At 39.1% G+C, this 14,654-nt stretch overlaps 1 protein-coding gene across 3 annotated transcripts in view; it reads right to left on the bottom strand.

Moving 5' to 3' along the window:
• CACUL1 (CDK2 associated cullin domain 1) overlaps positions 1-14,654 on the bottom strand; it is a 67,725-nt gene that overhangs the window by 33,090 nt on the left and 19,981 nt on the right. For all 3 annotated transcript variants that reach the window (XM_040623939.1, XM_040623940.1, XM_008685056.2), the window contains exons 2-3: positions 11,054-11,180; positions 9,625-9,727 (exon numbers count right to left, since the gene is read on the bottom strand). In XM_040623939.1, the coding sequence (XP_040479873.1) occupies positions 9,625-9,727; positions 11,054-11,180 (230 nt within the window). The remainder of the gene's footprint in view (positions 1-9,624; positions 9,728-11,053; positions 11,181-14,654) is intronic.

Below are 14,654 nucleotides of genomic sequence, written 5' to 3'. Positions count from 1 at the left end.
CTATTTCAAGATTACCATAGGCTAAAAGAAACCAACACTAGTACGTCTGGCCCTCAAGAAGCTCACAATGCTGCAACAATGGCATCCTGCTGGTAACTAACCTACCCCAAAGTGCTAAACTCAGGACGGTAGTAGCAACATAAATACAGCGCTACAGAAGCAAAGAAGAGAAAGTGATTCACGAAGCCTGCCAGGAACACTGAAGATAAAAGCTCAGCAAACCACAGCAGACAAGGAGAATGCCCCCTGTGCAGAAAGGGGGGAGCTGACCCTCAAACAACATGGGTTTCAACTACATGGGTCCACTTATTCGTGGATTTTTTTCATATAGTACAGTACTGTAAACATATTTTCTCTTCTTTATGATTTTTCTTAACAACATATCCTTTTCTCTAGCTTATTTTAAGAATACAGTATATAACACATGTAACTGTGTTAACCGACTGTTTATGGGAGTGAAAAGTTATACTCGGATTTTCAACTGGGTAGGGGGTTGGTGCCCCAAACCCCGCATTGTTCAAGGTACAACTACAGTGGCAAAAGAAACCAAATGAGAAAATGCACAAAGATAAAAACACACAGCCCACTTAAATTTTAATAGCAAAATAATGTTATGCTCTATTGCTGAGTTCATAGTGTGAAGAGCCCTGAAATCCTTGCTAAGGATGGTCTTTGATCTCAGGGTCATTGGATCCAGCCCTGCACTGTGCTCCCCACTCAGCATCTCTGCTTGAGATTCTCTCTCCCTCTCCCTCTGCCTCCCCCACTCCGTGTACTGAAGCAAGGTACACAGTCAAGACACAAATCAGAAATCTTTCTCTATTTTTCAGCCAAGTAACAATGAGGACCTAAACTAGGCACATGGCATGGGATAAATTTGAGACACTTTACAAGGGGGAAAATTAGCAAGACTTGTGATTCATTTCCTATCTCTAGCTTACTATTCATCACATGCCAGTATATTAAAATGATCATTACACCTTTCCCCTAAGCAGTACTAAAGAATAAACCTGCCTCTTAATTATCTCTGCAGCCTAAGCATCTAGTACACGTGCTCACACACGGATAGTCAATGTTTGCTGACCTGAACATTCTCAAACCACTACCATCCTCCTTCCCTATTCCTCAAGTCCCCTCTAGCAACTGCCAACATTTCTATGGAAACCAAATCGATCTCTCAATCTTCTCACCCTGCCTCTCTTCCAGCAGGTCCTGGTTTTAGCTATACTGTTTCTCTGATCCCTGCAACGCATCCTAGATACTTCTTCCTTCCCATTACCAACAACTCCACAATTTCATGTCCAAGATTCCTGGGGCCAGATGTAAGCCATAATTCAGAACTTCACAAATTTAGAAGGTATCTTGATATCTACACAATATATTATGTAAAATACCCAGTAAAGATTGGGAGTATCAACACACTGATATTTCTAGCAGAAAATACGTAACACATCGATATTTCGGGAAAAGAAACATATGAATGTTCCCCCCAAATTCCTCAAGAGTGTAGACCAAGTTTTACTACCACATGAGTTTTGACACCAAACTTACAAAAAGAAAAATCCATTTGTAAAGCTTCTTTTGGATTTTGGAATTGCAGATAAAGAACTGTGGACCTGTAATTCACCTTGTCTACTGCAACCACTACTATCTCCCTACCTCCCATTCTTTCCTACTTCAACCTATCTTATATTTTCTTGTATTCAACAACGATCTTTCTAAGATGCAACTCCTGGCCTTTAAGGGCTTCTACAATTTGGCTCCAATCTGCCTTTTTCAGCCTCATCTCCTCCCAATCTCTCTCAAATTCCACACTCCATTCTCACAGGACCACTCCTTGCTACCCAAACCTCTCCAAAAACTGCCTTTGCTTATAAAGTTCTCTCAGCCTAAATAGCCCCCTCCCCAAACATCTACCCATTCTTCATGGCGTTCATTTTTTAAAAAATTTTTTAAGATTTTATTTATTTCTTTGAGAAAGAAAGAGCAAGAGAGAGAGCATGAGCAGGGGGCAGAGGGAGAGGGAGAAGCAGACTCCCAGCTGAGCAGGGAGGGTGATGTGGGGCTCTATCCCAGGACCCCGGGATCATGACCTGAGCCAAAGGCAGACGCTTAACCAACTGAACCACCCGGGAGCCCCCACAGTGATTTATTTTTAATGCTACTTCCTCTTTATTCCTCCAAGTGGCTTTGACTATTTCACGTTTAGTCAAACAGGGCACTTTTCTTATTCTGCTTTGCACCACACTTCTCTGAATACTTCTTATTGTTCCAAACTCTACTAGCAAAGATTGTGACCCAATTCTTTCTTTGGCTTTTCTTCGTATTCTTTTTCTAATTTCTTGAAATAAATGCAACTGTCATTGATGCGTTAACTTCTCATTATGATTGTGGATTTGTCTCTTTGTCCTTTTGGGTCTGTTAATTTTTGTGGCCATGTTATTGGGTGCATACACATTTAGAAATGTTACCTTCCTGGAACTGGAACTTTTCATTATAAAAAGTTTTCTTTATATCCAATAATACCTCTTGCTGTGAATCTACCACTTTTTACAAAATCAATATAGTTATATCATCTTTCTTTCTGGCTAATGTTTGTGTATCTTTTCCCATCATTTATTTGCAATCCGTCTGTCTAAAATTATGCCAAATAAGCTGCCTCATATTAGCAGCATTTAGTAAGGCTGCAGAATTTCATTTAGTTTGATAATCTGCTTACTTCTTTTAAAGTGGTCTTTAACATTTCACATAACAACTGATTCATGGAAGCTTAAAACTATTATCTGTTTTCTGTGTCCCATCTGTTCTCTGTACCTTTTTTTTAATCCTTTGACTTCCTTGTTTATTTTCAAAATTATTCCATTTTCTTCCTCTATTATCCCGTTAATTACACTTTCTCTTACCATTCCTTCAAGTGGTTACTCTAAAATTACAGACTGCATCCTTGCTATATCAGTCTAAACTAAATTAGTACTTTCACCTCTTCCTACACGATGCAAGGGCCTTAGAACATTTTAAATTCATTTGCTCCCATCCACCTTACATGCAACTGTCATGTGTTTTGATTATATATATTTTATGCCCTATAAGACACTGTCAGTATTATTATTCTACATTTGCATACTTATCTTCTCTGTTACTCTTCATTCCTACCTGATTCTCCAAGTTTTCAACTAGGAACATTTTCTTTCTATCTGAAAAACACTCTTCATTATTTCTTTAAGGTGAGAGACTACTGGTGATGGATTCTCTCAATTCTTGTCTAAAAATATATTTTACCATTTCTCTTTTATGCTCACCTCCTAATATGAATAGTTACTCTGATTGTCAGATACCGTTCGTGAAAAATGAGGCAAATAATTTAATGCCTAGGATAATGTTATCTTTCTCCAGAGAGAATTTACTTTTGCTTCTGGTAAGCAACTAGAGGCACCAGTAAATCCAGACCATCTTAATGCATTAGGAATCAGGCTCCAGCTGCAACAGTCTATAACGTATTATTCTCACTACTCCTGGGATGTGATCCTTCAGGTGTGATGGACCCTAAATTCTCAATTTTTATCATCCTACCCTCCATAAGCCCATCAAAATTCTACTAAATTTCTCAGCCAATTAGCCCCTCGCAGAAAAATGGCTCAAATGCTAGACTCCCGCTCTGGGTTTCCTTCTTCTCTCAGATCTTGGTCCTATAATTCTTTACTTTTTTATTAGCAACCTTGTTTATTTTTTAAATTCTTATCAGGAGGAGGCTTGGTCCAAATTATCTAGTCTTATCAATCACATCTCTGCTCCTATACCTAACAGAGTCCCTTGCACACCCGGATAGAAGGCCCTGGCTATATCAGGTTGCCCCTAAGAACCCCTGCAACAAATCAACCAGCTCAGTTTTTTTATACTAACCAAAAAATCAACTGTGACTGAGAAAGGTTTTGAACAAGGAAATATGCCCAACAAATTAGTGTTTTTAGAAGTTTACTCAGCCAAACAAATAATAGAGAAAAACAAACCAATTAGGAGAACACTGCAGACACATGCCAATAATGATGTGGAGAAGGAAAGGGGAAAGAGGCAAGTGAAATGACAGTGTTCTATCAACCCTGACAATCACCTGGGAACAAGAGGTAAGGGAGTAAAAAGGAGTCAAAGATGAACATGAAATCTCAAGTCTGAGAGTGAAAATGATTTGGGTGAAGAGGAATTCAGAGTTAGACACGAACATGAGGTATCCATAAGAAGAAATCCAAGTTGAACAGACATTTGGAGACTGGTCTGAGCCCTCGCCAAAGCATGGTGATTGCTAAAACTTTCAACAGAATTTTCCAAAACTAACAGATTATTCACTGAACTAGGAAACCAGTCACCTATTTCCAGTCATTGGTATATTAAAAAAAATCAGGACTGGCAATTCACATCTGAGGCTTTGAAGACATGGAAAAAGGAAAATATATTAATAGAAAATTTATCCCATTTATGGGGCGCCTGGGTGGCATAGCGGTTAAGCATCTGCCTTCGGCTCAGGGCGTGATCCCGGCGTTATGGGATCGAGCCCCACATCAGGCTCCTCCGCTATGAGCCTGCTTCTTCCTTTCCCGCTCCCCCTGCTTATGTTCCCTCTCTCGCTGGCTGTCTCTATCTCTGTCAAATAAATAAATAAAATCTTCAAAAAAAAAAAAAAAAGAAAGAAAATTTATCCCATTTAAAGAAGAGAGGAGTCAAGTGCAAAGTGCAGGGGCAGGGGAGAATGGTTTAAAAAAAAACTAAGGCAAAATACACTGTCACAGTTCAAACAACCTAGAATTAGACAGAAAAGTAGAGATTTACATGCAACGTAACATAATAGCAGAATACTAAGTGGGGTTAGCTAGTTAAGTGATTTTAGTAACTTACTAAACTTAATAACAAAAAGTTTTTTAAAGTTACTGACGTGAGGGGCGCCTAGGTGGCTCAGTCGGTTGAGCATCTGCCTTCGTCTTGGGTCATGATCCCCGGGTCCCAGGATGGGCCCTACATTAGGATCAGGCCCAAGTCATCAGGCTCCCTGCTCAGCAGGGAGTCTGCTTTTCCCTCTACCCCTCCCCCTGCTTGTGCTCTCTTTCTCTCACTCTCAAATAAATAAATAAAACCTTTTAAAATAAATAAATACATAAAGTTACTAACATGGTGGAAAAGTCATTGTTCCTTTTAAAAAGAAAGAAATAAGTGATTTTTTTTTTAGGGGCAGCACGTTAGATTATACTCTTACATAAGAACATTTAGGTTTAACAAATTAAAGTCTTTTGTAATCTCTGAAAATAGTATTCTCTAGTTTTTAGGTCAGTCACTGGGAATATGAAACATTATTACATATACTCTTCAGTCTCACCCTCACGATATGCCTTTGGATAGAGATGAATAAATCACTCTGACATGCAAACGATACAAACCAGCAGCTATTCTAAGATGCCCTTGAAAGATAAAGGCCCATACCCCAAAGGTCCCGCTTATTGATTTATCAACACCAGCACTACATTTCTGATTATCTGCCAAATGCAATTCATCCCACTCTTGTTTTAGCTCGTAATAACAATATTTCGTTTCTAAAATCAGAGCAGCAAACAAAACATTCCAACCAAATAAACTTTTCTGGCTCATGGATCCTGTTCTGTTCCACACAAAAAGTGCCCTTAAGGTCTCTAGAAAGTCCGTGATGCCACATATTTGTGACACTGAATAAATTAATGAACCAAATTAACTGAACACTAAATAAATTAATAAAATGCCTAAACACCTACAGAAGATAAAAATTAGTGACCATGTGAAGCTAATTATGCTACTCTTTCCATGGTATAGGTCAGTTTTGGTTGCTGAGTTGTGATTGTGCCAGACATGAAAGATAAAAAGACACACATTGACGGAGTCCCCTGCCCTCAAAGGAGGACCTGTGAGGGGGCCAGACATGGATGCAGAAATAATACAACACAATCACTGCTTACAGGGTTGTTATTACCAAAAGGCTGTGAGTCCACAGACGAAGAAATTCCAATGGTCTGTTTTGTGTTGAGGGGAGCACGAGGACTCCAGAACACTTCACACAGGTGGACACTAATGAGTTTAAGCCTGGGAAAACAATGAAGCAGCACTGGCCAAGCAGGAAGTAGGAGACAAGTTATCTTAGAACTCTGCTTAAAGCAACCAGATATTTCAGTAAAGCCATTTCATTTCAATGTTGAAAAAATTTACAAGATGACATTAGCATGTTTAATCGAAAGGCACAGAGCAGCTGTATGGCAGAACTGAAACCAAAACTGAGGTCCCCATGTTTATATCCATTTCACCAGGCCATTTAATAATGGTTAGACTTTATAATCTTACAAAAGATATCATTCTGAAGTAAGATTTTTTTTCAGGCCATATTGCTGAACTCTGAAGTAGACCACGTATTGATTCTACAAATCAACTAAATTCCCTGGTTTTACATCATATATTATCTTTACATTTATCAGGATGGTTTCCAAAATGCTAACATCAAAAGAGATAGCAGTATTACGTTTTAGATTTAATAAAAATTCCTATTATATAATGCAAAAATTATTTACTCTTATAATATGCTCCATTAGCAAGGGTGGGGGAAAACAGTCATTTCGCTGATAAATGCGTAACTGGTTGGAGTACAACTCTGGTACAACTTTTGTGAATTACAATATGGTCGGATGTAGTCAACACTGCAGCACTGTTAGTAACAGCCAAAAATTGGAAGCAATGTAAATATTCCTCAATCAAAAAATGGTTACATAAATGAAGGTGCCTCAATAAAGGAAGGTGTAATGAACAATCAGACATTGATGGTAACGAAGGAGGGAACTCTACACACACTGACAGAGACCATTCTCCAAAACCTCAGAAACTTAACTCTCTGAACCTCAGTGATTTCAAAGTATTGGTACCCCAGACAGGCCAGCTGAGCAAGTAACAGGTTACCTTTGTATTACTGACAACTGGTCAAGCAAATTCATGGCAAAAATGTAGCCAAGTGGCCTTCCAAAACTACCAATTAGAATGAGCTTGATAATACCATATTACAGTGCCGTCCAACTTGCAAAATATTTTGTAACGACATTCTAACTGTAAGAATGAAAAAAAGTCTTACAGTGCTTAATAAAACTAAATACGAGAAAAATCCAGGGGCGCCTGGGTGGTTCAGTCAGTTAAGCGTCTGCCTTCAGCTCAGGTCACGATCTCAGGGTCCTGGGATGGAGCCCCACGTCGGGATCCCTACTCAGCGGGGAATCTGCTTCTCCCTCTCCCTCTGCCCCTACCCCTGCCTGTGCTCTCTCTCTCTCAAATAAATAAAATCTTTAAAAATATATATATACTAAAAAAAAGAAAAAGAAAAATCCACTCAAGCAAAAACTCCAATATGACAATGAATTTAGCAAATCACAATTCTATTGGTCAAATTCATGACATACATGTGAGGTCAGAGCCCAAGTATAACACACATTATAAAATCTCCAACTCCCATTTCATAGATATAAATAAGGCAAGTCATATATTTTGTCCTGATAATTTGAACTGAAATGGTTTGCTTTCTGTTTTACAAGATTATTTAGTATTATTTCAATAACAGCAAACCAATGTTAATAAAACAATCCTTTTTGAGGATACTAAGTTCTTTGCTGATCTAATGAAAGCCCTGGTACTCCCGGAACCCTAAAGACCACCGAACACTTGATGTTAAGAAGCATGATCACATTCAGATTTCTACTAGAAAAACTTTATTCAAACAAATAGTAAATTATTTATTGGTAAACATTTCATATACATTTCATTCATTAGGTATTTAATGCCTCGTATGTATCAGATATTGGGCTAGGTACTAACAACACAATAACAAAGAAGGCAGACATGTTCCTCTGCCTTCTCAGAAAATAATACTGGGGAGAGAGGGAAGGACAGACACAGCTAAACAAGAAATTATAATATACAGATGAACTACAATAATATACTAGGTGCTACAGACGCACGGATGAGGGGCCCCCAAACCCAGGCTTGGGAGAACAAGGTATCAGAGAATGTTTTCTAAAACAATGATGTCCAACGTGCAACCAAAATGGAATGTTCACACTGACCAAAAAAATAAGAGGGCAGAGAAAAACGAAGAATGTTCCAGGGAGTCAAGTTAACATGGCGAAAGCCAAAAAGTGAGAGAGTACATAAACTGTTCAAGGAAGTGAAAAAGTTCACTATGCAGGAGCAGAGACGTAATGTATCACGCCACAGAAATAAGCAGGAATCAGATAATGAAAGGCTTCCTAAATCATATCAGAAAGTTAAATCTAACAGAAAAATGATAATCAGATTTGTGCTTTATAAACAGCCACTCTGACAGAAATGAAGAATAAGCAAGAAACGTGAAGACTAGAGGCAGAGCCAACTAAGATGAGCATTTCAAGAGAACACTGAAAGCGTGGATGGTAGCTGGACTGGTAGTGGCAAGTGAACAGAGGTGGACAAGAGCCAAGAACGAAATAAGGAATAAACGAGATTTGGTAATAAATTGGATGTGAGAAGTAAGGGCAAGGGTAGAGTCAAGAATGAGTAAGCAAATAATCCAAAGCTATAATGAATGCATGGGCCTTGGGTTTCATCTACAACCTAGATACAATGCCTAGGTACTAAACATATTTGTTAAATGAGTAAAGATTTCATAATTTAGTGGCAAAAGGATTAAGGAAACAGTTTACACTCTAACAACAGGAAAAGTATGTATTTTGGCTATAATAAACATAGCTCTCACTATAATCAAAAAAAAAAAAAAAGCTACTTTAGCGCAGCAACTGTTTGGGGTCAACAAGACTAAGATACCTCAGACCACAAGGTAAGTGAGGAACGATATTCAAGGCCAAAGCACGCCCCGGCAGTTGCGAGAAACTGGGGATGTTACAGAACTGCTGGAGCACTTCCTAAGTGCAGTACAGACCCTGCTCGTCTATTGCTGAGTGACTTTTCTACACATTATGTTACTTCTACACCAGAACTAAAATATCATCTGGCCCTGGTATAAAGAGAGTCCCTGACCTTCAAGCACTTCACCAAGGCTGGGAGGGGCAGCGATCAGAGGCCAAGTGCTTCCTTAAACAGAGTACTTCCACAACTTGTCCCCACCCAGACTGTACAGCTGGGATGATGCTCGTCTATAGAGGGCTTATCAACAAAATGCTGACTTCAGTTGTTTTTATGTTACCAAATATCAGAAACTAGCCGGCAAACACCACTCTTCAAAGACAATACCAAAAAAGTTACAGTAAAAAATTAAAATATACATATATTTATATTAAAAAAGTCATCAAATATTGAAGTTAGCAGAAAAACAAAGTTTTAAATAAAAGAAACGTTGACATGGTAATAAATGGAATCAGTTAAAAGTCTGAAGTATATTCAATCTAAAAAGTTCCACAATTTATATCTAATTTTCTAACAATGTATTCTAAAAGGTTATATAATTTGGACAATATTCATCTAGGAAATATTTATAAATTTATACCATTATTAAATTAATAAGCCTCCAAATATATATTATATATACTAATTCCAACCAGTCCAAAAATCCCAAGGAAGCAAAAATCAGTATGATCAGTTCTTTACCTGCAGCTCCTTTGAGACTCGCTCTAGGTGATTAGTTATCTTTTTAATCAGATCACTGTACATCTGTTCTGAGTGCTGCTGGCAGACACATTTATACACACAACTGTGGGGAAAAACCAAAACAGAAAAACCAAGTTAACAATGAAGCACTTCATTCAACCTAAGATGAAGGCATACTTCGGATATACAGCCACTAGTCAAATAATTAACTCAGGCCTGAAAAAGTGACCAATCACATCTTTTTTTTTTTTAATCTTAGAGTGATAGAAAGAGAGAGAGTGCATACATGCAAACAGGGGAAGAGCAGAGGCAGAAGATCTCCAGCAGACTCCACAGTGAGCAAAAAGCCCAACGCAGGGCTCTATCTCACAACCCCAAGAAATTATCTGAGCAGAAATTAAGAGTCAGACACTTAACTGACTGAGCCACCCACGCATCCCGACCAATCACAGCTTTTTTTTTTTTTAAGATTTTATTTATTCATTTGAGAGAGAGAGAGCACAAGCAGGGGGAGAGGGAGAAGCAGACTCTCCGCTGAGCTGGGCGCCCGACATGGGGCTTGATCCCCGGACCTGGAGATCATGACCTGAGCCGAAGGCAGACGCTTAACCATCTGAACCACCGAGGCGCCCCCAATCACAACTTTTAAATAGAAATTTACCTTGCCCCATCAGTGTTCAGATGAAAGAGATAATACCACCAGCTGTAAATCTTCCTGAGTACTGCATTACACATTTTGTCAGTACTAGATAATCTAGTATTGGGTGATAATCTGAAAATCTGACTACAATAACTACTTACAAACCAGCTTCTCTCTCACTCTCTCCTTTCAATGAATGTCGAAATAGGGGAAAGAGAGTGATAATTAGCACCAAGTTTCTAACTCACAAAAAGGTCTGTAATGTAACCTCTTTGTGCATCACTTGTGTAGAACAACACAGTTGTCACCTCCCCCTCTGTGACTAGGCTGATCTCATGTCCCACCCCAGGTCCTCACTAATTTGCTACTTCCATTTACCAGGACCTGGGAAACAAAATAACCAAAGATAGTTAGGGCTGTGTGTCAATGAACATCAACAGATTAAGCTAGGATCTCCGTGTGAGACCAAAAAAAATACGCATTTCGGCACCAGATACTTGTCATTGTTTTTTTCATTGACCCCCAAAGTTCTTCATTATGTATACTGGGGGTAATAGGCTGAGATGGGAAGACGTCTCAGTGAGCTGGGCTTACAACTATCTTGATTTGAAACCCAATTCTGAAGCAGGAAGTATAAATCAAACCTCCAACCTCCAAGTGTGGAATACACACATGACCTACAGATCCTCACCCGACGTGTATTACATGCGTGCACATACTGCCATGTATCACGGCGTCATGCACCTCAACACACCCTCTCAAACCCAGGCAAATGAAATCTTGACTTACCTGTATATCTGTTCATAGGATATGGGGATATAGTCACCAGGACTCTGGGTTAAAAGCTGATCTATGGCACCATCCAATTTTGGCCAGTATGTGCTCTTATAATCTTCAATAGTTATAACATTCATTACTAAAAATAAAAAGATTTAAAACAAATATTACTATATACCACATGTGAAGTAAACACAAATCACAGCAATTTTGTGCTCTCAAATTCCTTTCACTTACTCATTTCACAAATTTTTTTGACACTTTATCAGCTGCTATCCCATTTCAAAAAACAAAGAAAATGCAATCTTTTCAGGGATTTTAAAGCAGCCATTAATTATGATGTAAAAAGGAATGACCATGAGTCCATCTTTCAAAATAAAAACGAAACAAGCAAGCATCATTGGTTTCCTTTTCCAGTTATCCGTTAACAGTGGCACATTCTCAAACACACACACACCCTTCCATATACATTGTCAATGAGGTGACAACATGGCCTATCCATGAACCATAATAAAGTTCTAGGAAATTATGAACCCCAACAATCAATCTTTAGAGACACCCTGAGAAAAATCTACCTAGCAATAGGACTATGGGGTTAAAGTCCAAATGCTACCGTAACACAAAAGAGGTTGCTAGAAACTTGCCAGGATCTCTGGCACCACCAGCACTTCCTGGACATGACTACAGCTCTGACTCAGTCTGTACCTACCTCACACTTGATAAGGCCAACAGGAAAACATCAACGAACTGGAGACTTACAATGAGGCTTACCTCATTCCTACTGTCTGGCTCTTAGGCCTTCATTGAAGGTTCATAAAGCTTTTTTAACAGCTGGTCCTAACAACTCTGAAATCCAGGCCGACAGCTGCTTCACAACAATGAAACACTAACGTGAAAAACAGCGACTACCAGCCTGCCCCGGAGAAAAGAGTTATCCAAAGAGCCAAAAATACCCTGTGTCTTTTTTTTTTTTTTTTTAAGATTTTATTTGTATTTATTTGAGAGGCAGGGGAGAGACAAGCAGACTCTGCACTGAGCACAGACACCAGACACGGGGCTTGATCCCACGACCCCAATATCACGACCAAAGCCGAAATCAAGAGTCGGAGGCTTCATCTACTGAGCCATCCAGGTGCCCAAAATACCGTGTCTTATGAACCACCACTATCTCAGGAGATAGGAGCTAACAACTACTAGATCAGGTATTTTACTATGTATTTTACCAGAAACTGGGGGAGCAAAGAGTTGACTTCCCCAAGAGTACATGGCTAATTATTGCCAGAAGTACCAGATAAAGAAAGCCTTTATCTAGCACCTTTCTATCACATTACTGATTTCTAAATTCAGGTTCAAAATGTTTCTCATATGTACATACCACCTCTGTCATTGTTGTTCAGTATTTTCTTTAAATCAATTCACTTTTTCTTGCTTAAATTTATTCTAAAGGACACTTGGGGAATCAACTATTGATTTATAGAGCATGGAATAATCTGAAATGCATTTTGCCAATTGAAAGAATCAGACCAAAATGGCTATATATTAGAAGACTCTCACTTATAAGATGCTAATGCAGTCAAAACTATAAAAAGGAAAACAGACTGGGGGCTGGAGGATGGGGAGGACTGTCTATAAAGGGTAGCATGGGAGAATGAACTCTTGCATAGAAATATCCTAGTGGATACAGCACTCCAGGCATTTGTCAAAACCAACATAACTGTATACCATAAAAAAGTACATTTACTGTAAGAAAATTAAAAAAAAAAATCAACCAGGATGTACTAGTAAAGATGGAATGAAAATCTTCACAAATGAATTCCTGCACTGAAAGGAATGAAGAAACAAATGTTTTGACTACACATACGGCTAAAAACAAGAAGAACTGTACACGCACGTACACACAAAGACACACACACACAAATGGATGGAGGCGGCCAGATCACAGAGGGCCTTAATGGGCATTTTAAAGACCAGCTTTTACTCTGAAATGGGGACATCTGGAGGGTTTTGGATGAAGTGATGTGATCTTAGGTTTTCTATGGCTCATCCAGCTGCTACGTTAGGAGTGAGCAAAGTCAGGAGGCTGTGACATCATGGGGCTTGATCCAGGTGGCAGCAGTGGGGATGAGAGAGATCAGATTTGGAATAAATTTTAAAGGTTGAGCCAACCAGATATGCTGATGGTTTGGATGGGAGAAGTGAGAGAAGGGTCAAGGATGGCCTGAGCACCAAAGGAGGGGGCTGCTGTTTACCAGGATGAGGAGAATGTTAAGAAAAGCTTAGCATTATTTGAGAATACAGCAGAAATTGTTGGTGCCCCACCCATTTACTCTGTCCACAAAGGCCACTGTCAACAGCAACTACTATTTGCCTCAGTGTTCTCTGGCTGTCAGAGCTGCTCTGACTGAAGAAGGAGCAGCTTAGAAGTTCTGAAGAACTAACAACCCCAGGAGCCTGCAAGTAACAACGAACAAGAATTCGGTATAAATATCGCAGTATCTCCCTTTACTCTGGAGTAAGACAAGGTTGAGGCGCATGTGCTATATCGACTCCCAGAGCTCCCCACTGGACTTACGCTCCTGGTGTCCACAGTGGTGACTTCTTACTGGCTTCCTTACCTTTTCTGTCTCATCTCTCCACTCCCCTGTAGGTGCTTCCTAGAATCACCCCCTTTGTGCTTACAACTATTTGTGCTTTAAAAAGGGGGGGGGGAGGAATCTATCAAAAATAGAAAAGCAGTGTCATTTTCCATTAAACAAAAGGTGATACAGAAATAAATAAATAAATTTATTTAAATTTCAGCCTTGCCCTACTGCTTGCTAAAAGGTTCTGAACCTGGAGCTTGCTTTCCCTGTGAAAAATGGGAGACTGCCCAATGCTGAGAAGTGTTACACACTAGCTGGAAAATACCATCTTTCTGCTTTATGAAGGACTCAAAGAAAACTGAAAAAGACAACTGGAAATATCTAGAAAGAACATCACTTTTTCAACTATGGGATTCTTAATTACTGAATCTCCAATTAGTCTATCACCTAAATCATATCACATACTGGCTCTACACCAAAAGCTGAACTTTAAAGAAAGTAAGTGACATGCTCAGAAAGAAAATGCCAAGTACAGAGGCCAAGAATTACCATAATCCCACGGGCACCCTGTCTGCTGCATGCAATGAACTCCACCGCCCCGGCTACAGCTGACAAGGACTCCTACTTCTCCAGCACAGGCTTTACACCTCAGCAAATTACCAAGTCAAAGATACAAAGGAGGAAAAAGAATCTAAAATGTAAAGTCCTGCAGCTGTAAGTACTGAACGGAGTTCCACTACAGAAGTGGTAACTGCTGGTGCCTCTTAGGTATCTTTCACGTGGCATGTTTTACTTTTTTCCATCTTAAATGAAATTTAAATTTTAAATATCTTTGAAAAGAGTTTAAAACCAAAATGAAAAAGGCATGATCATGGTAGAAAATCTTAAAGCCTATTTCCACATCAAAAAAAAGTCCTATCTGCTTCCACTCTACATTTCCATATATGAAATACAATAAAAATCTATTTCTACATATACTTTTCTTGAGAAAGAAATAAATAGGAAGCCAGTTCAGTTGATCTTAAATGCTA

Source organism: Ursus maritimus, unplaced genomic scaffold (assembly GCF_017311325.1).
Source record: "Ursus maritimus isolate PB19 unplaced genomic scaffold, ASM1731132v1 scaffold_7, whole genome shotgun sequence".
NCBI classification, from domain to species: Eukaryota; Metazoa; Chordata; class Mammalia; order Carnivora; family Ursidae; genus Ursus; species Ursus maritimus.
This window is presented reverse-complemented; position numbering and strand designations above follow the sequence as displayed.